General features: G+C 50.4%; 1 protein-coding gene across 4 annotated transcripts in view; it reads left to right on the top strand.

The window, feature by feature from the left end:
• TPCN1 (two pore segment channel 1) overlaps positions 1-27522 on the top strand; it is a 64097-nt gene that overhangs the window by 2159 nt on the left and 34416 nt on the right. For 3 of the 4 annotated variants that reach the window (XM_082852851.1, XM_082852853.1, XM_082852854.1), the window contains exon 2: positions 444-680. In XM_082852851.1, the coding sequence (XP_082708977.1) occupies positions 569-680 (112 nt within the window). In that variant the 5' untranslated portion in view covers positions 444-568. The remainder of the gene's footprint in view (positions 1-443; positions 681-27522) is intronic. The other variant, XM_082852852.1, reaches the window with a different exon arrangement.

The raw sequence follows: 27522 nt of genomic DNA, 5'->3' as shown, positions 1-27522 counted from the left end.
AAATTGCTAGAAGAGCCCCAGCATATAGTAAGCGCTCACTGAGTATTAACTACTATTGTTTGAATGGTTGTATATGTATATATATTTTTAAGTCTTTGAAACCTCTGAAAATTCACACACAAACAAGGGTTAAGAAGGGTAGAGGGGGAACATATTAGCCACAATCCCAATCTCCAAACATAATTACCCTTAAGTTTTCAGTATTTAATCTTGCACAGAATTTTAGTGCTATTATACTGCAGTACTCTTTTTTATTGAAATATAATTCACGTTACTATAAGATCCATCATCTTACATCTTAAAGGGTACCATTCTGTGGTTTTTAGTATATTTGTAAGGTTATGTACCCATCACCACTACCTAATTCCAGAACATTTTCATCAGTAGTGGTGGTATTTTGATAATTGTCCTTTTTTTTTTTTTTTTAATCCCCCAAACCCTAGAAGATGCCACTGATGGAGGAGTTTCTAAGAAGCACCTCTGGGCCAGTGGCTTTGAACTGGAGCTCAAAGCAGAGACTACTTAAAGCTCTGGACATCACATCCTGAGGGCTATAGGAGAGGAGAACATGGCCGTGAGTTTAGATGACGACGTTCCCCTCATCCTGACCTTGGATGAGGGTGGCAGCACCCTACTAGCTCCCTCCAACGGCCTGGGCCAAGAGGATCTGCCCAGCAGAAGTAAGATGGTAGGGTGGGCTGGGGGAGGGGGTGCAGCTTTTCTGTTTCAGGGGGCGAGTCGTGGGCTTGGTGCTCTGTTGGTAGATGCATGTACCTGAATGCCTGACTCCACGTTTGACTCCCAAGTTCTGACACAGAAACTACTGGGAGACTAATCCTGTGGGGTCCTAATCCTGCACCCTCACTTTTGGGGTGCTTTCCGGGACTAGCCTGCCCTGCTTGCCTCAGCGCCTCCCCTCTCTTGCGCCTGTGGCACCCTGGTTTTGTTCATGGATGCTTGGTGGGGACCTCAGGCAAACCTGCTCCTTGGCTAGCTTCCCTGCCCCATTCCTAGTTAAAACAAGAAGCAGATTTCAGCATCGGTCTCTGTCTGCCTGGCCTTCGGCGGACAGCGGGGCTGGCCGCTCCCCGCACTCAGCCCTTGTGCTGCCCGGGGCAGGGTGGAAGGCGCAGGCATCTGCCGTGAGCCGTTGATCTGAGGGTTTGGGGTTTTGCTTTGTCTTCCTCTAAACCAAAGCCCAGCAGCACAAAGTGAACCCGCGGGAGGTTGCGAGTTTTAATTTTTTAGATTTTAAGTGTGTTTCTGGCAGAACGAGAGGCCTTAAAAACCTTTCTTGTCCCGAAGCCATTTGCTTCGTTTGCTCAGACCTTGGGTCCAAGAGAGGCTTAAAATAACTTGCCTCTTACGGAGGGTCCTAAGATGTCAGGGGCTAGTGCTTTAGGGTCTCCTTAGCAGATGGAAATTCTACCCACAAGCCATACTGTTGAGCCAAGGGTATTGCTTGGGTGCAGGGAAAGATGAGCCTGGCTCTCCCATCTCCTTTGTCCAGAGAGAACACAGTTGGCTTGCAGGAAGCTTAACAGCCTCCCCTTGGAAGTGGTGAAGGACAGCATTGTTCCCGTGGATGGGGGTGCAATGGGAGGCCTGGCTCCCTCTAAACTGGCCTCTCTTTGCTTTAGCGTGTTCACCCATCCAGAGTGGCAGAGCTGGGCGATCGAGGAAGATTAGAGAGTAGACCAGATTTTTCCCTAAGTGCCATTCAGGACCAAGAAATCAGTGGCTGTGATTTCAGGCCCACTTCTTAAATACCCTAGAGTTGGCAAGCTAAGTGTCAGGCTCTTTTTTTTTTTTAACATCTTTATTGGAGTATAATTGCTTTACAATGGTGTGTTAGTTTCTGCTTTATAACAAAGTGAATCAGTTATACATATACATATGTTCCCATATCTCTTCCCTCTTGCGTCTCCCTCCCTCCCACCCTCCCTATCCCACCCCTCTAGGTGGTCACAAAGCACCGAGCTGATCTCCCTGTGCTATGTGACTGCTTCCCACTAGCTATCTATTTTACATTTGGTAGTGTATATATGTCCATGCCACTCTCTCGCTTTGTCACAGCTTACCCTTCCCCCTCCCCTCAGGCTCTTTCTCACCTGTTATCCTAACTAAGATCCTTTTTGCAAGGTAGACAGTATTATCCCTATTTTACGGAGGAGAAAACGGTGAGTCAGAGAGGTTAAGGAACTTGCCTGATGTCACACAGCCAAGCAAGCAGTTGAGCAGAGATTTGAACCGAGGACTGACCCCAGAGTTCCTTCCCCTCCTCTTCCTCCCTTTTTCCTCCTCCTCCCCTCCTCCCTCTCCTTTTCCTCCTTCACAAGCCTTTAATGAGTGTGAGTGCTGGTCCTTAGCATTTACATATATTATTTCATCATATAACCTTAAGGTGGAGTTATTGTTATTATCCATATTTACTGGGGAAGCAAAGCCTCAGAGAGGTTAAGTAACTTGTCCAAGGTCACACAGCTAGCAAGCAGCAGTGTCTCTCTGATCTTCCCTCTAACACCACCATGTAAGGTGCTTTGGGGAAAGGGATGTAAATGAATGTGACATTGTCTCAGCTTCAGAGTAGGATACCCCCTAGTGAGTGGAGCGGTTAAGTCCATCGCCAATGAGGGAATGGACTGGAGGGAGGGTGGTTGATATGCACAGGGTATGGATCATTCTGGAAATAGCCAGGCTCAAGGTTCTAAATTGGACTCCTAATCATTGTCGTGGGTGCCACTTTTAAGTCCTCCCACAGTATCGGTGTTGATGACAGGCTGTCCAGGTCTCCTGAAGGATCAAAGTGGGAAGAGCAGCCTAGTTCTGCGTCAAGATCAGGTTTTGAAACGATGAAGGCGCTTGATGATTGGGAAATAGGCCAAGTAGACAATAAAACTAACCTTGGATAGCCCGCTAGTAAGGCCATTCGTTTCTTGGCGAAGTCGGTGGCTCATTTTTAGTTCGTTAAAGAAAAACAAAATAAACAACTGATGGGGTCCAGGGAAACTGTGCTTTCTGCGAAGTGCACTAGTGCCTCAGTTTCCTGTCTCATCCTCTTCCTGTGATATTTGCTAAAATCTCTAAGAACTAATGGCTATAACCCTCCAAGCCTGGCTAGGAAAAACAGTAGTGCCTCTTAGAGGAAAGGAGAGATTTCAGAGGCGGCCTGCCTGCTCCATCTCCTCCGTATGGGCCTTTCTTATTTCATGCTTGGATTTTGGCATTGACTTTCTTCTCAAGGTCCCCTATGCCCGCTTCTCTGAGCAGTCCGTCTAAAACACAAATCTGACCTGGTATGGGCGTACCTTGTTACTGCACTTCACAGATACTGCGTTTTTTACAAATCGAAGGTTTGTGGCAACCCTGCATCCAACAAGTCTCTCAGCACCAGTTTTCCCAACAGCATTTGTTCACTTCCTGTCTCGGTGTCACATTTTGGTAATTCTTGCAATATTTCAAACCTTCTACTAGCAAAAAGATTACGATTCACTGAAGGCTCAGACGATGGTTAGCATTTTGTTTTTATATAAATTTATTTATTTTATTTATTTACTTTTGGCTGCGTTGGGTCTTCGTTGCTGCGCGTGGGCTTTCTCTAGTTGCAGCGAGCGGGGGCTACTCTTCATTGCGGTGCGTGGGCTTCTCATTGCAGTGGCTTCTCTTGTTGCGGAGCACGGGCTCTAGGCGTGCGTGGGCTTCAGTAGTTGTGGCACGTGGGCTTCAGTAGTTGTGGCTCGCGGGCTCTAGAGCGCAGGCTCAGTAGTTGTGGCGCACGGGCTTACTTGCTCCATGGCATGTGGGATCTTGCCAGACGAGGGCCTGAACCCGTGTCCCCTGCATTGGCAGGCAGATTCTTAACCACTACGCCACCAGGGAAGTCCCATGGTTAGCATTTTTTAGCAACAAAGTATTTTTTCATTAAGGTGTGTGCATTGTTTTTTAGCATAATGCTATTGAACAATTAATAGACTACAGTATAGTGTAGACATAACTTTTATATGCACTGGGAAACCAAAAACTTCATGTGACTCACTTTATGGCGATATTCATTTGATCGCAGTGGTCTGGAACTGAACCCACAGCATCTCTGAGGCCTGCCTGTAACTTCCCCAGCTTGCCACCCCCAGGACCTTCCTGTCCCATACAGGATGACGGCCAAGCTCCTTAGCCAGCATGTGTGTTCTACTGCCTTCTTGCCTGACCAGTCCCATTTCCTGCTTCAACCCACAATTCTAGTTCTCGGAATCCCCGGTATATTCTTAAACCTCTCCGCCTTGCTGGTAACTGTCTGGCATGCTTTCCCCAGGCTCTTGTTTACTCATGAGCTTCAGTTCTGTCTTGACAATCCTGCTGATAATCCCATCTCTTTGAAGCCTTCACTGGACCTCCTATTCCTGATGGGGCTAATTACTCACCCTTTTCTGCTTTGGTATCTGGTCTAGGCTTCCATTATTATGGCTACTTACTGTGTGGAAATGACTTGTTTAACCATCTGATCACCCCCAAGGCCCCAAGTGTTCATTCATCTGTGCATCACCTAGCTTGATGCCTACCGTATGCAGGCACTCAACAAGTCATGGTCCAAATAAACCTAGTTGGGTCTCTGAGGCCTTTTAGCTCATGGGAGGGGCTGTCTGAGGGCCCAGTCAGAGGTGGGCAGCAGCCCTTCCTGCCTCTGTTCACCAGTGGTTGGAGTCTCATCACTCCCAGCACAGCTGATTGTCCTGGGGGCTGCCATCATTGCCCCCCGGTCTGTGGCTGATAGAAACCCTTGAGGTGTTAAGGCGTTGGCAGTATGCAGGCAGAAGGGAAGAGAAAAAAAGTTTTATAAAAACAAAATCCTTGAAAAATAGCATTTCTCTAAAGGAAACTAAATGCAGTGTACTTAATAATAGTCTTTAAAAAGTAAGGAAGTTTCTGTTATCATTTTTATAAATAAAACTTACAAGTTCCAATTTAAAAAAACGAAAATAGAATGTAGACAGAGGCCTTCAGCAGAATTGGCAGCTGTGTGGGCACGACTGCCACTGAGAACTAAGCCAGCTCTCTGAGGGTGTGTGCCTTGATTGACCCTGGGCCTCCGCCCTGACCCAGCAGCTGTCACTGGTGCCTTCCTCTGGCTCTGTACCACACGCTCCCTGTCTTAGTGTGCTTGGGCTGCCATGACAAAATTCCACAGAAGGGGGCGGGGGGGGGTACTTCAGCAGTGGAAATGTATTGTCTCACGGTTCTGGAGGCTGGAAGTCCAAGATCAGGGTGTCGGCAGGGTTGGTTTGTCTGAGGCCTCTCTCCTTGACTCCTGGACAGTTGCCTTCTCACTGTGTCCTCAGCTTGTGAGTCTGTGTCCTAATCTCTTCTTATAAGGATACCAGTCCTATTGGATTAAGGCTCACCCATATGACCTCATTTTACCTTAATTACCTCTTTAAAGGCTCTGTCTCTGAATACAGTCACATTCTGAGGCCCTGGGGGTTGGGACTTCAACATAGAAATTTTAGGCGGGGGGGACACAATTCCCTTTCCTTAGGTGCGGTCCCCAGGAATCTGGCTGTGCCGCCTGTGCCCTTTGACCCTATGCTAGGGGTGATCAATGCTGGGGAATTATCCCTAAAGGAAACTGGAGGGTTTGGATTTTTTTTTCCTTATATGGGAAAGGATGGATTTTATCCCGGACTCAGACATCTCTGGGCTATAAGAGTAGCTGCTGAAATGCTAATGAATGACTCACAGGCAGGGGGTGTCAGGTTGATAAAGGAGGCAGGTATGAGCAAAGGTATTTAAAGCATGGAATTAGGAATACCTTGAAAGTAGTCAGCGGGGTTGGCGTTTGACAGTGCAGTTTGAGATAGCCCATTGTCTGCATTGCGCATCAGTCAGCGGTCTGGACCATCTCTAGACCACAGAGCCTGAATGTTGTGGGCAATACGAGGGATTTTCCAGGGGGCTTCTGGTCACACTCAGCTTCTGCCTTCTCACTGCCTTTAAACCCAACAGCTGCCTAAGATGGGCCCGTACTGGCGGCCTTTTCTGGGTGGTAAAGGGTTGTGGGCAAGGCGGTGGCTGAGGCTCGAGCAGGGCACTTTGTCTCATGCACTCCTTTGGTGCTGGTGGTTCATGGCTTTCTGGTGACAGGCCATGCAGGGATAAGGCCTAAGGTGATAGAGCAGAGGACCCCCTCTCCCTCCTTTGCCCCTCTGCCTAATGTACCATCAGGAGTTAACCTGAGACCCAGTACAAGGTGGAGGGCCACTGCCCACTTGCAGGGGCCAACACACGGCAGGCACCCTGGCTCCTTTTCCAGAGTTTTCCTGCAGCCACAGCCAGCTGGCACCTGTCTTAGTCAAGGTGGGCCAGAGCTGTTGGCCTCAGGGCAGGTGTAGCCAACACGAGCCGGGATAGAGCAGTGGGGCTGTATTCCCAGGGGTGACCAACCCCAGGGTAGGTGCTCCGTCACAGAAATCTGTGTCTGTTGTTCTTTCTCTGACCAAGCTTCCCCAGCATACTTGCCAAATGATAAATAAAGCCCGGGGACTTGGGTAGCTTTTGTCACTTGTGATAACCCTGGGTGGTGGAATGGTTAAGCATTCGGGGTCTGGAGTCGAGCTGCAGGCTTCCAATCCTAGCTGAGTTTGGAACTTAGCATCTCTAAGCCTCAACCTCGTCATCTGTACGGTGGGATCATGATAGTATCTTCCAGTAGAGTTATCGTGGGGATTTAGTGAGATCACGTGTGTGATGCCCATGGTAAGGGCTCAGCCAGTCCTAGGCATTATTGTCATGACCAGAGACTAGGCTTCTTCTTTGGAAGATCATAGTGCATGAGTGGGGGTGCTGAACCCAGGCCGAGGTCTGAATCCTTTTCTGGCCCACTCCTGGCACAGCAGGTGGTCCCCGCCAAGCTGGGAAGCAAAAGCAGCATGGCAACTGGAGACGGAACAGCAGTTAGATTTTCACGGCTTCCCAGGGAGCCTGGGCATTCGGCTCCGCGGGAGTTGGTCCCCTGGCTTTCCTAGGGCCCCGCCAAGGCAGAATGCCTGTGTCACCAGGCCGGCGGAGGCACCAATTCAAATGAGCAGGCATCCGGCCTGCTGGCTTCCAGCCTCGTAACCCACACTTGAAGCCTTTCGCTTCCTCCACCCTCCGAGTCTTCATGGGGGATCCTGTCTGTTGCCTCAGGCCCCCCGCCATGAAATGCCATCTCTCCCCTCCGCACGCCGAAAGCTACCGTGTCAAAATGGCAGTTGTGGCAGCTGGGCGCAGGCTGGAGCGGCTGCTGAACTGCTCTTTACCCATCGCCTTAGGGGGGCTAAGTTCCCATTTGCTCCAGGAGCGCTTCATGAGGCAGAACACTCAACTTCTCAGCCTCCAAGTCAGGGAGGGAACGTGGGAGGGCTCTGACGGCCCCTGGCTGCGGTGCCCGCCCCCAGGGCTGCCTTGCGAATCACAGTACGGTGGCCCTGGAAGGAAACCCAGAGGAGGCACCAAGCGATCAAGCCCCCAGGAGGGACATCGGTCCCAGGACCATCCCCATCCCACCTTCATGCTCAGGGAGTCCATAGGACTCCCTTTGCTGGGTGACTTCCCTGATTTGGACATTTCCTGACTCTCTCCCTTTTCTCCTCATCAGTCCAAGCTGAGTAAGGTCATTCACAGTAAAAATAATGGCTCGGGACTTCCCTGGTGGTGCAGTGGTTAAGAATCCGCCTGCCAATGCAGGGAACATGGGTTCGATCCCTGGTCCGGGAAGATTCCCACATGCCGTGGAGCAGCTAAGCCCGTGCACCACAACTACTGAGCCTGCGCTCTAGAGCCCACGAGCCACAACTGCTGAAGCCTGGGCGCCTAGAGCCTGTGCTCTACAACAAGAGAAGCCACCGCAATGAGAGGCCCACGCACCGCAACCAAGAGTAGCCCCCGCTCGCCGCAACTAGAGAAAGCCTGCGCGCAGCAACGAAGGCCCAATGCAGCCAAAACAAATAAATAAATAAAATAATAATAATGGCTCATGGATATTGAGCCCCTATCACATGCCAGGCAGCGTCTGAAAGTACTTTACATGTGCCATCTCAGTCATTGGGTCCTCCCAGCAGATCTGTGCGGTCGGTTCAGCATCTGCATCTGACGGAAGAGGAAACTGACACTCTGAGAGGTTGAAACTTACCCAGGGTCACACAGCCAGGAAGTGTCGGCTGCAGCATTGGAACCCAGGTCTTCTGATTCGGGAACTCCGGTTCTGAGCTGATGTGCTGCACGCCAGGAAGCAAAACTTTGTGAAAGAGGTAGAACTTTAGGCCAGAGTTTCTTTTCCAAAAGGAAGTTGGTTTCTATGATATCTATACCTTCATCTCTTTTTTTTTTCAGTTAAACTTTTATTTCCTGCAAGGCATGTTACTCTGAATTGGAGCTCCATACCTGGAACTCCCTTTCGTGTTATAAAAACAGCAAAACTTGCGGGGGTTTCATTGTACACGTGGTATCGGGTCATCACTGAGAAACTAGAAAGATGGGCAAGTGAAAAAACAACAGACCACAAAGGACAGCCATGACTTCATGCAGCTTTCCCCTCAGCGTACGCCCTTTTCCAACGCACAGGCATTTGGCTAAACTTTACATCATTGTGGCTGGAACAAGACAGTTTGGGCTGAAAATGGGAACTCATAGGAGTCAAGATTTGGGAAAGGAAGGGCAAAGGAGGACCGGCCTTGGAGCAGGGCACGAGACTCAAAAGGCCAGCTGGGGTGGCCGAGGAGGGCCATCCCCCAAGGACACTGGTTCCCAGGCGCAGGTGACCCCCTATCATCACTTGCCTGGAGGGTGTCCCTGGACAGGAGAACTGATTCAGGCCATCAGTGCTTGGGTTGCCTTTTGCACTGGTGACCCCCTCTGCTGTGTTTGCTTTTTGTTGGAGGTACTTATCTACCCATAAAAACGTATGGCTCTCTCTCTACTCAAAGCACTTGAGAGGCTGTGGTTCAGCTGAAGTGACCTTGTAGGAAGTGCCTGAGCACGTGGCTGCCCTGGGCCCGGGTGGGCCGGGGACACGCTGGGGAGTGCACGTGCTGTCTGGTGGGCTGGCTGCTACTTCCCTCTGGCCATTCGTTGCCATGTGGGCTCACGGGCTGCTTGTGACTACATTTTCCAGTGTTTCCAGAGAAATCAAAACCTACGCTTTTTATCGGAAGCCTTCTGACTTTTACATGTCAGCAACCGTTTCACATTTCTCAAACAGCCAGCTGAGCAAAATCTAGTCAGCGGCTGCTACTTTACGACATAGAACCTACCTGTTCAGCCTTTGTTTTCTGTTCAGAACGAACTCCTTCAAAATAAGGAAACCATACAGAACCAACGGATGTGCTCTCCGTGGCCTCGGAGAGGTTCTTCACCTTTGGACGCCGTTCCGTGAGATTCAGAGCTGGCTGGGGGAAAACTTTTCTCTGCCTCTGTGTGCTTCACCTAAAGAAAGACCGGATTTCGGGACTTCCCTGGCGGTCCAGTGGGTTAAGACTCCGCGCTTCCACCGCAGGGGGCGCGGGTTCGATCCCCGGTAGAGCCAGGCCAGGCAGGTGAGGTGGGAGGACAGAGCAGGTGGGTGCATCTCCCGGGATCCCCTTCATCTTTCTCTTCTGTTTATTCCTTGCTTCCTCTGGGTTGCAGTTCACCTGATACTCTCCGTGTGGGAGTGCCCTTTGCTCCTTCTTTCTTATCTGCATCCAACTTTACAACTGTCTTCTCTCTTTTTTTAAAGATTTATTTTATTATTTATTTATTTATTTATTGCTGTGTCGGGTCTTAGTTGCAGCATGTGGGCTCTTCGTTGCAACACACAGGCTCTCTCATTGAGGCGTGCAAGCTCCGTAGTTGTGGCGCGCGCGGGCGTAGTTGCCCTGTGGCATGTGGGATGTCAGTTCCCTGAGCAGGGATCGAACCTGCGTCCCCTGCATTGGCAGGTGGATTCTTTACCACTGGACCACCAGGGAAGTCCCTCTTCTCTTTTCTTAGCTATTTGATCATGGGACTCTTTTTTTTTTTTTTTTGTGGCTTTGACTTTGAGATGTGTGATAAAGATTCAAGTGGGCATTAGAAGTTTAAAAATAATTAATAGTTTAATAGTCGTCTTCTAATTCTTTTTTTTCTTGAATCGTTGTCATCTTGTCAACTGAAAAGCTAAGAGTTTTTCAACTGGCCGGCATGGATTTCTTCAGAGCTTAGAACCGCTGTTGCGGAGGTCACAGAAACGTAGCAGATCTAGTTATGGCTCGTGAAGGATTTATGGTCTGGTTGGCAATAAGACAGACGAGTATATGACGTGCTACTTTTGTGGCTTTTATTGTAACCGTGGGTGGATTTAGAGGAGGAGAGAGTAAGGATGGGCAGGGGAGGTGGAAGCGCTTTCCCAAGGAGGTGAAATATTGGGACAGGGGATGGAGTCAGTCTGCTTGATTTGGGGAGGGAGCACATCAGTAAAGGCTTTAGAGAGATTAAGCTTTATTGTGCTCAGTTTTTAAAGAGCAGATGAACAGGAAGCAGGAAGTGGAAGCTGGAAGTGAAAGACCATCTCAAGGAAAGGAGCAGGGGAGCAGAGGTGTAGAAGAGTTGGCGTGGACGGGTGGGTGTGGTTGGCGCTTTGACTGGTGGGCGGGGAGGAGAGATTGGATCCAGATCTTGGGGGGTCTCTCCGCCTCCAGGGCCGTGCTGAGGAGTGGGACTTCATCTTGGGGGTGATGCAGGAGTCCCAGAGTGCTTTAAGCAGGGGAGTGACACGGTCACATTTCAGGGGAGCGTCTGCAAATTCACTCAGGCTGCCCTGCAAAGAGTGGTTGGAAATGGGTGGCGAGCCCAGGTGGCGGGGTGGCCTAGGCGCATGATGGGACTTGTTTTGTTCGGCCTGAATGGTATTTAAGCAGGTATTATGCTTGTTCACAGCGTGAGGGCTCAGCACCTGCCTCTCACACGCCCCAGCTTCCCACGTTTGCTACCTGCCTGGTACCTGCAGGCATTTGAGTTTGTAGCCCTGGCAGTAAATTCTGATAGGACGGCACAGTGGCAGGAGTTGAGAGCACAAAGGACAATGAAGGCTCAACTGAGAGAGTAGATCAGCCTATGGGCAGGTGGAGTTTTTTTTTTTTTTTTGGCTACATGGGGTCTTCGTTGCTGCGCACGGGCTTTCTCTAGTTGCTGTGCGCGGACTTCTTATTGTGGTGGCTTCTCTTGTTGTGGAGCACGGGTTCTAGGCACGCAGGCTTCAGTAGCTGCGGCACACAGGCTCCGTAGTTGTGGCTCGCGGGCTCTAGAGCGCAGGCTCAGTACTTGAGGCGCATGGGCTTAGTTGCTCCGCGGCATGTGGGATCTTCCTGGACCAGGGATCGAACCCATGTCCCCTGCATTGGCAGGCGGATTCTCAACCACTGTGCCACCAGGGAAGTCCCAGACTGGGCATCTTTCTCTCTTTCTTTCTGTCTCTTGAAGCTCAGTGCAGTTCTTGCCCCACCCTAGGCACTCAGGAAACATCTGGACAATATGGGACCCGTGAGTCCTTTCGTGAGTTCGCCTGGCTTGGGATACATGTGTAGGAGGGCGTGTCTCAGATTAGTAACGTCAGGAGCTGTATCTGGCAAGGAGAAAGTAATTAGTGAAAAAAAGCAGAGATTGGAATGAATATGCTCTGCTGCCAAGCTCTTAGGATCAGAAAGGACCTATTCTCCTGAGTTAAAAAGGCACGGCTTCTAACTGTATCCAGCAGGTAAGTTTCTGCTTTGTTCCAGTGCCCTGACACAGCCCTCTAAACAGTCCATCCTGCTAGAGAGTTGATCCGGAAGTTCTCAGTCTGCTCAGCCAGGAAGCGTAGATCTAACTCTCTCTATCCTCTTTCATGATAATTCCTGGATAACTGGTATTTCCATTCAGTGGAGAAAAGGAGGGTTGAATTCTGTTCTCATAACCACCCTCCGTGGACTGAGGAATTGTCATTTTGGATTACAACTGGGGTGTTTGGATGACAAATTAAAAAAAAAAAAAAAAATATATATATATATTTTTTTTTTTTTTTTTTTTGCGGTACGCGGGCCTCTCACTGTTGTAGCCTCTCCCGTTGTGGAGCACAGTCTCCGGATGCGCAGGCTCAGCGGCCATGGCTCACGGGCCCAGCTGCTCTGCGGCATGTGGGATCTTCCTGGACCGGGGCACGAACGCGTGTCCCCTGCATCGGCAGGTGGACTCTCAACCACTGCGCCACCAGGGAAGCCCTAAAAATATTTTTTTTTAGATCTCTTTCCCTGTGTATTTTAGCTATAGCACAAGCAAGCGCATGATACGGTAGCAGCATCTTTTTTTTTTTTTTTAAAGGCGTGATTTAGGGGCTTTGTTTTTCCCTGGAAGACTCAGTTATGTTTGGGGCGTCTCCCAGGTGAACATTTGGTGACTTCAGCCTGCATTTGGAACAACACTAGCAAATATCTCCCATGAGTGCTCTGTGGGCTCCACCCCTGCACCCTGGCCCAACAGTGAATCCAGGAGCTACAAATCAGAGCATCCTTTCTGCTACCTTAAAGTAGAAGTCTTCCCCAGAGCCATTCTTGCTGTTCTCTCACTGGAGGCAGCAAGCACTATTACAACTGATTGCAGTTGGAAACACTGTGTACAGTAATGTTAACATAAGCGGTCGCTCCTACGAGCCCTTGTGAAGTAACAGTATTTATGCCCATTTTTCAGATGTGCAATTCGAGGGGTGGGGAGGGAAGTGACCTGCACAGGCAGACAGTGGAGCCGTGGGCCTCGTTTGTCATCAGTGTTGGTGGGCTGCTGTGTGCCTAGCACACCCCTGGGGAAGGCAGGTTTGTGGGTCCCTCTTGCTCTCGGATCACAGACCTGCCACCTCTGTTTTCAGGCCTTGCCCAGAGGGAACATTTCTCCATCCAAGCTCTAGTGGCTTTGAAACTTTCATTAACTTCAGAGTATAGATAAGGAAACCATAAACTCAGACCCGTTCACTTGGTGAGGGTTAGGCCAAGTTCTTGGATCAAATGAAAATGAAGACCTTGAATGCTAAGTCCTCTGATCCACCTTCCCAACCTGGCCCCCATCCACGTGGCAGTGGCCCCAGCACTTTCCAGGCCATGAGAAATTCCACCTCAGTTATACCCCTGGCTGACGGGCCTTCATTCTTGCACTACCCCTCCCAGAAATTAGAACCAATAAGCAAAAGTCTTAAACGTAGGGCTGTTCATACCATATCATTTATTTATTTATTTTTTGGCTGTGCCACGCGGCGTGCGAGATCTTAGTTCCCCGACCAGGGATCGAACCCGTGCCCCCTGCATTGGGAGCATGGAGCCTTAACCGCTGGACTGCCAGGGGAGGTCCCCTATCATCTCGTTTATTTAACAGTCACATAATCTCACATTTTTTTCATTTGAACCACTTTCACTACCAAACCTTCCCCTGGGCTGCTGTCTCTTGCTTCTGATCTATCCCCACTCCATATTTCTTCAGCCGAAGATCTTGTACTCTGTTTCCATGGAGGCTTCCCTAACCGCCCCTAACCGGTTGGGGTAGTGGCTGCACTTCTACACCTTCGCATCCTCTGAATACACTGCGCGGGAGGCCCACTTGCTCCCTAGCACCTGCACGTGACAGGTTTGATTCATGTCTCACGTACTGAATCAGGGTTTGCTTTGTGCCTGAGTAGGTGCTATTGTTTTGGGTCCTGATGTGCCTGTTTCTGGGAGCACAAGTTTTTGCAAAGTCACGGCCCACATCTTCTCTGCACACACCCAGGGCACTTAATAACAGACTCCCATGAAGTAACATATCTGGGAGTGAGTCACTAGGTTCCCAAAACACCCAGGATCCCAAGTGACTCTGTTTGTCACAGCTTACCCAGACCCTGGAACCATCTGGGGTGACCAGGAGACTCATTCACGTGTGATCAGGTCAGAACTAGGCCGGGCGGGGCCTGGCCCGTGCTTGCCCTAGGAGCAGCCTAGTCTGGGGATGTCTTTGGTCTCTGCTTTCGGAGTTCTCCGGGGCGCACACGTCTCATAATTGCCATGTCAGCCCCGGGGTGGTGTGGTCCCACCTTCCCTCACCTCTGAGCTCGCCCCTCCACCACCCCACCCCTCGTAGGCCACCTCTCCCTCTTGTTAATCTCTCTTTTTGTTAGACTGGGATTTTATTTATTTGCTTTTTCTTATTCTCTGAGCTCTTGCTGGAAATCGGCTCGGGCAGAGTGACTGTGCTCAGCGCTGGCTCGTGGCTTGGAGCCACTCCAGGCTGCTGGCTGCGTCGGCTTTCCCTTGTGGGTGAGCGTCGACGAGCGTGATGCCTTTCCTCTGCGACACCCCAGGGTCCCCTCTTCTTGCCGGCTCGGCTGCTCGCACTTGGCTGACCTGCCTTTTCGTTGTGAACGGCAGTTTTTCCTGAGCACCCTGGAGCCTGTCTGGCCACCTCGATGGGGCTCAGACTTTCTCAGTTGCAGAGCCTGCCTAGCCTTCAGGCCAGTTGAGCCGTTTGCTTTTGCTGCGTGTTTTGTGCTGTTCCCTTTTGGAGCTCGGACACTGTCCCGGGGTGGGCAGGGGCTCCCAAGTCTGGAGACGGGGATGGCTTGGGAGAATCCTCAGGTTGTTAGACATGTGTGTGTGTCGGGAGAGTGATCGTACACGCTGCTGATGTAGTGTGTTCTGACATATCTTCAGAGTCTCTTGGTCTGTAGCAAAGGATGGGGTTGAATTTCTAGTGTCATCTCTCAGCAGCTGTGCAAACTTGAAGGAGGAGCTAAGCTTCGGTTTCTCCCTGAGTTTCACTTTCTTCAGCTGTAAAACGGGGAGAAGAACATCTCCATTCAGGGTTGACATAAAGATTAAATGGGAAATTCCATATAACATCTCCCGGTACCACCTCAGTAAGTGGAAACTCTAACTAATAGTAAAGTATCAGGGTTTCATTTTCAACAAAGTAGCGATGACGGCCTTTCTAGAGCCTCTGAGTAGATAATCTAAGGACTCCGCGTGGAGGACTTGAGCTTGCCCTTCCTTTTATTAAATCCTTCCTCTTAAGGAATGTTAATTGGGTTTTGGATTTTCTTAGGGATCCCATATGTTAATTTCCTTGACCGTCCAGGTGCACTGCAGAGACAATTCAACTGAAGTAGCCCCACCTCCTGCCCACTCTTTAGGATGGCTTTTTGGTTCCCATTGTATTTTTGTTTATTCACGATGCCTCTTTTGCACTCTCTTCCCCACTCGACAGAAAGGGAACCGAGGAGGAGGAAGAGGAGGCTGAGCCCAGTGCCCGGCCACCGACTGCACAGGCTCTCAGGCCCTGCCGGCTCCCCTGGGAGCAGCACCCACCAGGCCAGCCTGGGTCCTGGAGAAGTGGCGTGCCCAGGCCATCAAACTCTCTGCGGGTTGTAGACTTCCTCCTGACATGTCACTCCCCCAAGGCGCCTGTGCCTCCCGGCCGTCTTACCCCTTGTTGCCGCTCTTCTGAGTATAGCCACCAGCTCACAGGAGATCCAGATGCTGGGCTGTGGCCAGTGTTCATGGGAGCCGGGTCCAGTCAGCCCCCCAGGCGCTCCCAGGTAGGGGCTAGAGCAGACCTCTGATCAGTAGCCACGTGGAGAACGAGTCTCATGGCCAGACTTGTTCCCCTGAGCACCACTTATCCGCTGACCCGCTGCAGAGGCCCAGGGAGCGCCAGCGTGCAGTGAAAAATGCCTTTGTCTCCATTTGCTGTTGTGCTGCTTCCATCCCCATCCCTGTGCGTTTCACAATTAGCATCTCCAGTGCTTCCAAGTGAATACAGGACAGATGTTCGCACAGGTGCTGCCCTCTTTACTGGGTAAACAGAGTGGAGTTGGCATGTTTTTCTGTGTGTGTGTGTGTGTGCAAAGTAGGCCTTGGAGATGGTTGTAGTGTTTACAAATGTTTTCTCAAAGCATCCGATGCACTTGTGCACGTGGTAGGTGCTCAATAAATACTTTGTGATGAGTTATTAGTGGGAATAAAAGCCTTTTGTTTCATAAAAAACCCAGGGGCCCAGGAGCAGGAACTACAATTCCAAGTCAAGCCTTGAAATTCACAGACTAAAGAAGATGGAAATCATTTCCAGCCTCACCAAGAAATTATCTGCCAGCATCTGGCAAACCCCTTCTTCTCTCTTTGCCTTGGCGGAGGGTGGTGGTGGGTTGTGTAGCAGTGGCAAGACATGGTTCTTCACGTGCGGGGTGGTCAGGACAATCAGTGCAGGTGAGCCCAGCGGCTCCTGGCAAGTTAACTGCTCTGTAAACACGAGCTCACCATGGCTCCTCCGGGGAAAGGACCTTGCCCTTCTGCCTGTGCAGAATGTAGATGGGATTACAGTATAACTGAGAATGCCCTCCCGGCCTTCGTTTTTCTGATTGGCACACCTGGTCCAACTGCTCTGCTGGTAAAACCCAGCAGCTCAAGTCCAGTCTCCTTAACATGGCTTACAGCCCACCCGCTGCCCCTGCCTCACAAAAGAGTCAGGCTGCTGGGCTCAGACCCCAGCCTGGCCCCTTTCTTGCTCTGTGACCTTGGGCAAATCACTTAGCCTCTCTGGGCCTTAATTTCCCCTTCTGGAAACTGAAGATATTAATCGTCTCTAGTTCATGGGGCTTTTTATACTTAAAAGAATTAAGAAACGTAAAGCACTGAGTGTGAGCTGTTATTCTTGTTCTCATTCCCACACATCAGCCTTATCTCTGGCTTCAGAATTACCGAACCCTCTGTAGTTTCCCAGACATCCCCTGCTATTTGCTTCTCTGTGCTTTATGCATGACCTTCCTGTTTCTGGAATGTACCCCTCACCCCATCCCCATCCCCCTTTTGAACACCTTTTCATCCCTCCTCCTTTCAAAGCCAGCACGGATATCGCCCCTGAATCCCTCTCTGCCTCTTTTCTCCAGCCCCCGTGGACGGTCGTTGTCATCACATCCTTTTCTCGGCTGTTGTAACTAACAAGTGCCTTTAACGCACCAGAATCACATCCCTTCTTCTGCCTCCTGATCGTGAACTCCGTGAGGGCAAAGTTCATGGTTTTACGTTTTCAAATCCAACACCTAACTCAATGCCTGGTATACAGTAGGTGCTGAGGAAATGTCTCCTCAAATGAAACCATATTTGTTTGCATCTAGAAGGTCAGCCTTTTAAAAACTTGCCCCTCCCCTTTTCTCCCCCAAATAACCGCATGATTTATTAAGACTAGAGACTTGCTCTCAAGGTCACATTTGCAACCTCAGGGTGTGAGTTCCCTGCGTGGCCAGTTTGAGGGTGGGCCCCTGGGACAGCAGTTGCTACTCTAAATTACCAAGAGATGCTTATTTTCCGGGCCCCTCCCAAGAGTCTGTTGTTTCTGATCTTCACCCCTCCCGACTTTCTGTACATCTCTGTTTATAGCTGCTGCTCTCAACTTGCTACACAGTTCAAGTCCCTTCCATGGCTGGCCTTGTGTATCTGCAGGGAATCCCTCTGGATTTGGCCACGTAGGGCCCTGTCAGCTGGCCAGAAACAGAGTTGGAGGTGGCGCAGGGCGTTATCCAGGCTAGTTCCAAACCAGGGCTCCTTCTAGAACAGTGCTTGACCCAGTACCGGCCTGGGTGAGCCTTTCATCTTTCCTCTCCTCCTCTGGCTTAAGCCTTTGGAAGGACAGGTTTTGGGCTTGAGGCCAGCAATTCAACTGGGAGGGCTGCACGCCAGCTCTCGCCTTTGTGGAGGTTAGTCTATTTGCCCGGAGTTCTGCCTGGGTTTACAGCCTCTCCTAACGTGCGTTGATGACGCGGGTCTACCTCCCAGGCCATCGTGCAGTCAGTCGTCAGCAGAGAAGTCTCGAGCAGCAGGAAGCGTGCGCTCTGTTTTCTTTCGGGGTAGTGGCTTTTGCCTGATTTTTATCTGGGGGCCTTTAAAGAGCCGCAGCCGGCACAGAAGCAGGGCGGCGACGCCGTGCCTGGAAAACTCATCAGCGTCCCTCTGGTTTGTGTTCCTCCCCTTCAAGCCTTTTCCCATGGAGTGGGGCTCTCAGCGACAACTGGCCAACGGTTGGGGGATTGCTCGTTGTCATTCTGGTGGGCACTGGTGTCCGGAGAGCTCCAAGTGCTTTGTGGGTATTCGCATTTGTTTCTCAGATGCCCAGGTGCACAGTTGGCACCAGTCCCGGTTAATGGATGAAGAAACTGAGGCTCTGGGGATCAAGGTCGTGAACCAAGGGCTGGGAGGGGCACAGCTGGGAGCGAACTTGGGTGTTCAGGGCTACGTTTTGTCTTGAAGAGGATGTGCGGGATGTGTGTGTGTGTGAACGCATAAGGTTGTGTATGTGTAAGAGAATGAGAATGAAAAGGAGGGAGGATTGAATGGGGTGGGGCCTTCAGTATAAACCTGCCCAAGAACAGTCACTGCCTTGCAGTCTTTCCGATCAGAACTACCTCCCACGAGGAGCTCATATGCCTTCTATCCAAAGCAACCTCTTGCTCAGGCCCCAAAGGAAGGCCGCAGTGGTTTACCCAGCCCTAGCGGACCCTGCGCTCGCTGGATGGGGGGGCTGGGTCACAGAAGCCCTCCTCACCTGCCCGTTCTTTCCCTCTCCTCCCTGGCTCCACTCTATAGCCGGCATATGGAAACTGTTTCTGTTTACCCAGTGCCACCAGGATGCTGCTGCACGTGGAAATCTTGGATTCCCCACAGGGTCGTTTCAGAGGCTGCATGCAAAGCAGCCAGCTGTTTTGCAGGGAGCCTCTGGGCCCTGTTACATCAGCTTGGAGGAAAACGTTACCATCTGTGCAAACAGGTCATCCTGGTTTGTCTGCCTGTACTCTGTGTGGGGAACTTCTCTCCTACTTGGAGGGAGTTTTTTTGTTGTTGTTATTGTTGTTTTGTATTCCAATGCCTGTCAGTTCAGCAGTTTCTTTCTGTTCCTTCTCCTCTATGTTCACCTCCCTGGGCTGACTGCCAGGATGCAGGGAGGGCAGTTAAGGGGTTGGTGATGCATAAATCTTTAGTGGCGAAGGTCGTTGGGCCTGAAAAGGCTGCAGGCTCGTTTCACAGGAGAGTTCTCTGCCCAGGGCACCCGAAGTGCAGAACAAAGTGTTTCTCTTTGGGGGTTGGGGTTGGGGGGACTTGCCCTAGAGGCTCCGAATGGGATCTTCCTGGTTGCCAAGAATGTTCCTGGTCAGCTTCCTCTGGCCCTTCTCCTGCGAGCGGAGAAGCTGGTTTGCTGTGGGAGCCAGAAGACTGCCACTCCCACCCTCCTGCGCTGCTGTGTATCGTTTTTTTCCTCCTTCTTCCCGTCCATTTCTGGGCCAGCTGCCTCCCAGGAAAGACGGAAATGCAGAGGCGAGGGCCGGCCATCATGTTCCTGGATGAGGCGGCGGATGGCCAGCTCCCCGACAGCCCCGTCGTGAGGTCGTCCCACCTCCTCCAGCTGGGCCCTTGCGGTATGCCTTGACCTTGCCTTTCCAGCTCGTCTGGAGACACCCACCCTGCTCTGGGCGAGCACGGTGCCAAAGTCAGAGGTCGAACGTGTTGATTCTTATGTGGTCTCTGACATCCACTGGTGTGAGGGCTGGTCCCTGATCACAGGAGGGGGCTGGGCCTGGGGTGCTGTGTGAGAGCCCTCCAGACCGCCTTGTTGTCCAGACTTTCCCTGTGCAGGGGATGCCCCGAAAGTTGCATCATCAACTTTCACCTGGAGACCCGGGGGCCGCTGTTTCTCCCAGCAAGTGCAGATTTGGCCCAGGTGGGTAGGATTAGGCCAGTGGCTTATTCTTTGATTTGTCTCACAGCTGTGCACCAGCAATTACACAGTGGCAGACAGTGGGCGTCAGACCACTGTCCACATGACTCTAGTGAGGGATGAGTGACCAGTGTATGTGGTGGGGAAGCTCTAGAAGGGGAGCCAGGAGGCCCAGGTGCTAGAGCTGGCTCTCTGACGGGTCAGCCCTGTTACGCAGGCACACCTCCCCTCCCTGGCCTCAGGTTCCCATCTCTAAGAGACAGGCATTCAATTAAGTGGTCTCTGTGACCCATTTCAGACCTGAGCGTCATCCTTTCTAAGACCCCAGACCTGACACTCATCGTTTCTAAGATGAGCCTCAGAAAGTACTCAAGTCCTCGCAGGGAAGCCCCGTAGCCCGTAGAGCACGCTATGCTCTGCTCTGTGGTTTAGCATGGGGATTCTCAGCACAGAACCTGCTGACCTTCTAACTGTGTGAGACCCGGGCAAGTTCACAGATCTCTCTGGGCTTCCATTGCCTCATCTGTAAAATGGGCACAATAATGGTCGCCACCTCATAGGGTTATTGTGAGTATGAAATTTATAGAAATATATACATTTATATAAATACATAAATAAATAGATGGTGCTGAGGATAGCCTGGCACACAGAATATGCCCTGTAAGTGTGTTTGTTATTTCAGCAGAAGCTGAGTTGATGAGGTTTGGGCTACATGGATTTGTGGGGCTGAGGTTAGTTAGGGTAGGGGAGAGACCTGTGTGCTGAAGAAGACCCTGTCACCCTCTCGGTTCAGCGAGGCAGTGTTGGTGGAAGGCTTCTGGTAGCCAGCAGGATCCAAGCGGCTGGGCTCTGCACCAGGTGTGGCATGGCCGGCCCCATGGGTGGTTCATGAGTTGGGAGTCATTTTTAAAGCCATCTGCACCCCCTTGCCTGTCCCCCTCACCGTCTTTATGTATCTGTAAATTCATAGATGCCGTGAATTGCAAAGGCAGCTGGTCCAACTTGCCGCTTGCTGGGGGAGCCTCCCTCTGTTGAAGCCTCCTCTTGAGGCCCCGTGTTGATGGCGAATGTGCTGCCTTGGCAGACAGGCGCCCCCAGAGGGCAGGGACTATCCAGGTACCTCCAGTCCCCAGCCAGGGCCCCCAGCACCTAGGAGCTGCACTCCGCCCCTGGGGATGCCCATCAAAACAACGAATAGAACAATGCCATTCATTGTTGGTTTTAAAATATTTTTATTAAGAATTCTTTCTTTTTTTTAAAAAAAAATTATTTATTTATTTATTTATGGCTGTGTTGGGTCTTCGTTTCTGTGCGAGGGCTTTCTCTAGTTGCGGCGGGCGGGGGCCACTCTTCATCGCGGTGCGCGGGCCTCTCACTATCGCGGCCCCTCTTGTTGCGGAGCACAGGCTCCAGACGTGCAGGCTTAGTAATTGTGGCTCGCGGGCCCAGTTGCTCTGCAGCACGTGGGATCTTCCCAAACCAGGGCTCGAACCCGTGTTCCCTGCATTGGCAGGCAGATTCTCAACCACTGGGCCACCAGGGAAGCCCAAGAATTATTTCTAACTTACAGATCACATGAGGAATAAAATGACAAACACATATGTACCCAGCGCCACCAGAGCTTAGTGCTTACTTAATTTTAATAAATCAAACATGACAGTTAAAGCCCCCTTTGCCCAGTGCATTTGGGGGCAGCTCTTTTTTTTTTTTAAGATTCTTTTTTTGATGTGGACCATTTTTAACGTTTTTATTGCATTTGTTACAATATTGCTTCTGTTTTATGTTTTTGGTTTTTTTGGCCATGAGGCATGTGGGGTCTTAGCTCCCTGACCAGGGATTGAATCCGCACCCCCTGCATAGGAAGGTGAAGTCTTAACCACTGGACCGACCGCCAGGGAAGTCCCGGGGGCAGCTCTTGTAGTTAGAAAAGCCTTCCTGGGATCTGGTGGAAATGCCCGTCCTGTGACATCTCCTCCCAAGTCCTTGTTCTGCCCTTTGTAGCCTCACAACATGTCTCCTCACACCTGCCAGCCACCAGGTGTGATCTGTGACTGGAGAGCATACGTTTTGCCTCTGTGATGCTTGCTGTTGCATGGGGGCCCCGGCATCCTAGCGCTTCGCAGTAACCAGCTGCCCTCTGAGGATCTACATGGCCTTTAGGAGTTTGGGAAGGAACAGGAAATGGAGAGAGAGGCAGTGGGAGCCAGATCCTAAAGACCCTTGCTGAGTCTGAAGTCTTTCCCGAGGGCGAGCTATTGAAAGATTGTTAAGCCCCTGAGGGATAGGGTCAGATTTATGCTTTACCGACTTCATCCTGCAGCGAGACTCCCCTGCGGTCAGGGAAAGGCCCAGGCAGCGAGAACCAGCCTGAAGGCTGTTGCTGACTTTTAGGTGAAAGGCAGGAGGCTCCAGTGAATGTGGGGAGTGGAGATGGATTAGAGAGAGGAGACCCTCCCAGACCTGGCGACTTATAGGCCATGGGGGGGTGGGGGGAAGGTGATGTGAAAGATTTCCAGCCGTGAGGACTGTCCTCCCAAGGCAGCTGGAAGGCTGGTCTGTCTCCCTGTCCCAGGGGTCCTTGTGGATTTCAGAGACTGGATGGAATTGTTGTTTGTGCATCGGGGGAGAAGACTGTCTCTCACCCAAACCAGGGCCCTTCAAGATACCAAGGGTTGGGCTTCCCTGGTGGCGCAGTGGTTGAGAGTCCGCCTGCCGATGCAGGGGACACGGGTTCGTGCCCCGGTCCGGGAAGATCCCACATGCCGCCGAGCGGCTGGGCCCGTGAGCCACGGCCTCTGAGCCTGCGCATCCGGAGCCTGTGCTCCGCAACGGGAGAGCCCCACAACAGTGAGAGGCCCGCGTATCGCAAAAAAAATAATAAAAGATACCAAGGGTCACCTGCTCCCAGGCAAAAGCCATTGGTGTGAGTGAGGTGGAAGTGGCAAGGATTGGCCTGCACTGGGGGATGCTGTAGCGTTCCCCCGCCCCCCCCATCTCAGTGGTGTATGGTGTAAGTGATGGGGGCAAAGGGGAGAAGTTGAGGAGGACCACGTACCTTCTCCCCACCAGGATGGGCCTGAGAGAGCTCCCGGGCGGAAGGCAGAAACTGGATCAATTTGCTGAGACCCCTACACGAGAAGAAGGGCTCGGAAGGCTTACACGGGGGTCTCCAAGGCAGGGGCTCCTGCAGACGCTTATGTCTAGCACGGGCTGGGAAAATGGCACTAATGTACGCTGCCATCTGTGCCAGCCTGTCGCCGCCCACCCCGCACCAGCACCGCTATTTATTCGACCTAGGGCTGCTGTGTCGCGGGCGCTGGCTCCTGCCGTGCTGTGCAAAGGTCATGGAGGACAGGGCGCAGGCGCACAAGCTCCCAGCTCCATCCAGATGCCGGCAGGCATCTTTCTCCTACTTGGGAGTCACGTTTTGGCTCATGCTTCCCTGGTCCATGTGAGCGGGTGGAGGAAGGTGGTTTGACTTTCTCCTGTCTCTGCCTAGGGCTTAGTTCTTTCAGAAATGGGCACTGGGATCAGAGTTGGGAAATGTTGGCATTGGTAGAGCAGGACCAGGATGATCAAGGGCTGGCTGCAGCCAGATGTCCTGCCTTCTACCTGTTACTCCATTTGAGTGATGGAACTGCTGCTACATATATATATATATATATATATATATATATATATATATATATATATATATATTTTTTTTTTTTTTTTTTTTTGCGCTACGTGGGCCTCTCGCTGTTGGGGCCTCTCCCGTTGCGGAGCACAGGCTCCGGACGTGCAGGCTCAGTAGTTGTGGCTCACGGGCCCAGCCGCTCCGCCGCATGTGGGATCTTCCCGGACCGGGGCACGAACCCGCGTCCCCTGCATCGGCAGGCGGACTCTCAACTACTGTGCTACCAGGGAAGCCCCCGCTGCTATATTTTTAATCCTTTTCGGCACTACCTTGTCCTCCTTTTCGGGTTTCGAATCCTTGAGAGGCATGCAGCCTACCAATTAGAAGCTAACCAGCCTCGTTTGGTATCCAAGCCCTTCTTCTCGCTGGCTGCATGACCCCAGGAAGGTACTTAACCTTCTGCACCTTAATCTCCTCAAGTCTGAAGTGGGAATAATAATATTACCTTCTTCATAGGATTGCTGTGAGAATTAAATAGCTTGATTGGTAGAAAGTACTCAGGTATGTATCAGTTATCTATTGCTGTATAACGAACCAGCCCCAAACACAGCACCTTAAGACGAAGACATCATTTATTCTGCTCCTGAGTCTGCAGTTTGGGCAGGGCTTGGGGGAGGGGCAGCTTCTCTGCCCCACACAGTGACTGGGGCTGGGGGGTCTGTTTGTGAGATGACTTATTCAGCCTGACCAACAAGTTGGTGGCGGCTGCTTCCTGGCAGCTCAGCTGGGCTGTGGACTGGGCGCCTTGATTCTCCTCCGTGGGCCTCTCTCGCAACATGGTGGCTACGTTCCAAGAGCAAGAGACCCAAGAGAAGAAGGTGGAAGCATTTTGACGACTTAGCTTTGGAAGTCATAAGCATTACTTCCTCTATCCTCTATTGGTCAAGACGGTCACAAAGCCTCACCTGGTTTCAGGAGGAGGAGACATAGTCTCTCCCTCCTTGTAGGGAGGTGGCAGGGTTCTAGAAGAGCATGTAGTATGAAAGATAATGCTGTGGCTATCTTTGGGAAAAAAATCTGCCACAGAATAGATTTTGACACGTAATAAGCGACCCATAGGTATTTGCTACCACTAGTTTAAAACCATTCTCTGCTGTCCTTCACCGCAGACTTGTCTTTCTTAGAGGGTGGGAGTGTAGCATAGTGGTTAAATGCAGCTGCTCTGGAGGGGCGCTGCCTGGGGTTAAATCCTGGCTCAGCCCTTTACAGCTGTGTGACCTTGGGCAAGTTGTTAACCTCTCTGTACAGTAGGATTTATGCTAGTGTGTATCTTATGGGATGGTGAGGATTACGTGAGTTAATCAGCATGGAGCACTCAGCACAGAGCAAGTAGTGTTAACTCATTACTTTCCTTATATCCTTCACTGGTGCAGTCCCTTCCAGAAAGACTGTCTAGTTACACATGCTAGCAATGGAGCTCAATCCAGAGTAGGTTTGTGAACTGGAAGTCCCTTACGCTTCCAGACGCACAAAGTTGGGAGGGGAGAAAAAGAACTATACTGTCGTAAGAGTCTTATACTAGACATGAAGTGGTCTCTTGATGGTAGACGTGATAAATCTAAAATGTGTACTATAAACCCCAGAGCAACCTCTGAATAACAAAAGAAAGCATTGTAGCTAATAAGCCAACAAGGAGATAAAATGGAACCATAAAAAAATACACGGTCATCCAAAAGAAGGCAGAAAACAAGAACAAAGAACAGGTGTGGCAAATATGCGATAAATTGCAAGATGATATATTTAAGCCTAATCATATTAGTAATTACTTAATTGTAAATAATCTAAATACTCCAATTAAAAGGCAGAGTTTTTCGGATTGGGAGAAAGGAGCAAGACCAAACTCTATGCTGCCTACAGGAAACAAAGTTTAAATATAAAGACACAAAGAGGGAACTCCCTGGTGGTGCAGTGGATAAGTCTCCATGCTCCCAATGCAGGGGGCCTGGGTTCTATCCCTGGTCAGGGAACTAGATCCCGCATGCATGCCGCAACTAAGAGTTTGCATGCCACAACTAAGGAGCACACCTGGTGCAACCAAAAAAAAAAAAAGTTTCTCCTTTAAAAAAAAAAAAGACACAAAGAGATTAAAAGAATGGAAAAGCTACACTAATCACTAATTCAAAGAAATAATCAAAACTGGAGTAGACATATTAATCAGAGATAAATATTTGTATATTTATGTAAACTCTCAAAATTCAAAAAGAAGAAAATAACCTAATAAATAAGCAGGTAAACTACTGAAGCCCGTGCTCCACAACGAGAAGCCACCGCAATGAGAAGCCTGTGCACCGCAACGAAGAGTAGCCTCTGCTTGCTGCAACTAGAGAAAGCCCGCACACAGCTACGAAGACTCAACACAGCCGTAAATGAATAAATAGATAAATAAATAAATACACATTTTTAAAATTTTTTTAAAAATAAAAACCTTCCAAAGAAAAGGAAAGAAAAAGGTAAAAGATTTGGAGACACTTCAGTTAAGTTGTACAAATGGCAAATAAAGATATGGAAAGATGCTCAACATTATTAGTCATTAAGGAACCACAAAGTAAAAGCATTGGAATTAAAACAATGCAGTGCCATCACAACCTTTTAGAATAGTTGACTAAAAAAACTGAGCATGTCAATTGTTGGTGAGGAGATAGAGGACCTGCAACTCTCATTCACTGCTAGTGGGAATGTAGAATGGTACAATCAATTTGGAAAACAGTTTGGTAGTTTTGTAAAAGATTAAATGTATGATCTAGCTATTTCAGCCCTAGGTATTTACCCCAAAGAAATGAAAGCCTTTGTCCATACCATACCCTGTACGTGAATGCTCATAGCAGCTTCATTTGAAATAGCGAAACCCTGGCAACAATCTAAATGTGAATGGGTAAACTGTGGTACATCCATGCAATGGAATACTACTCAGCAATAAAACAGAATGGACTATTGATACACCCTATAACATGGATGAATTTAAAATAATTATGCCGGGGCTTCCCTGGTGGCGCAGTGGTTGAGAGTCCGCCGGTCCAGGAAGATCCCACATGCCGCGGAGCGGCTGGGCCCGTGAGCCATGGCCGCTGAGCCTGCGCGTCCGGAGCCTGTGCTCCGCAACGGTAGAGGCCACAACAGTGAGAGGCCCGCGTACCGCAAAAAAAAAAAAATTATGCCGAGTGAAAGAAGCCAAACAAAAAAAAGAGTACATACTGTGATGCTGTTTACATAAAATTTTAAGAGATGCAGGTTCGTCTGATCGTGACAGATAGCAGATGAGCGGTTGCCTGAGGATGGATGGGTGGGGGGGAGGGCTTGAAAGGGTGACGGTTATATTACCTTGATTGTATTTAGTAATGGTTTCACGAGTGTATACGCATGTCAACACATATCAAATTGAATACTTTAAATATGTGCAGTTTATTGTGTGTCAAATATATCTCAGTAAAAGTATTTAAAACTCGGTAGAGAAGAGCTTTGCAGAGGGCAGACCTGACTGCCCTTGCTTAGCAGTTCAAAGTCAGAAGGACCAGTTGTGACCCAACAGCCCTTTGAACGCTGCCAGTTTCCTCTCCTTTCCTGTTTGGTTGTGAGCTCTACACATCTGCTCCCTGCCACTGTGCATGACTCATTAGCCAAACATTTGATTCTTTACCCTCCCATAGGGTCATTGGGTCATTGGGAATGTGGGTTAGGGGAACCAGATTCTCATCCTAGATTCTCTTCTTCCCAATAAATTCACAAAGCTGAGAGTCATTTCTCGGGGCCATCGCATATGTCAGTGGAGACACCTGAGTGTTATGACGAGCCCAACCCAAACAGGCTTAAGTGTAAAAGGATATTTGTGGGCTCAGACTTCAGAAACGCTACGAGGTAGATTTGGGGCACAGCTTGATCCCAGGGATGTAACTCGGGCAGGTTTTCCCCAGGTCGTGGCAGAGGCAACCGCCAGCAGCAACAGGGAAAGAGCCCCTCCTTTCTAACTGGTCCAGGAAAAGTTCCAAGTTCAGCCCTCATTGGCCGGGCTTGGGTCAGCACCGCTGCCTGAACCAACGCCTGTCCTGGGGGGCTGAGGGGATCTCATTGCACTGGATCATCTGCCTGGGGGCCAGGGGTGGAGTTGG

This window comes from Leucopleurus acutus (assembly GCF_964270905.1).
Source record: "Leucopleurus acutus genome assembly, chromosome: 13".
NCBI classification, from domain to species: domain Eukaryota; kingdom Metazoa; phylum Chordata; class Mammalia; order Artiodactyla; family Delphinidae; genus Leucopleurus; species Leucopleurus acutus.
This window is presented reverse-complemented; position numbering and strand designations above follow the sequence as displayed.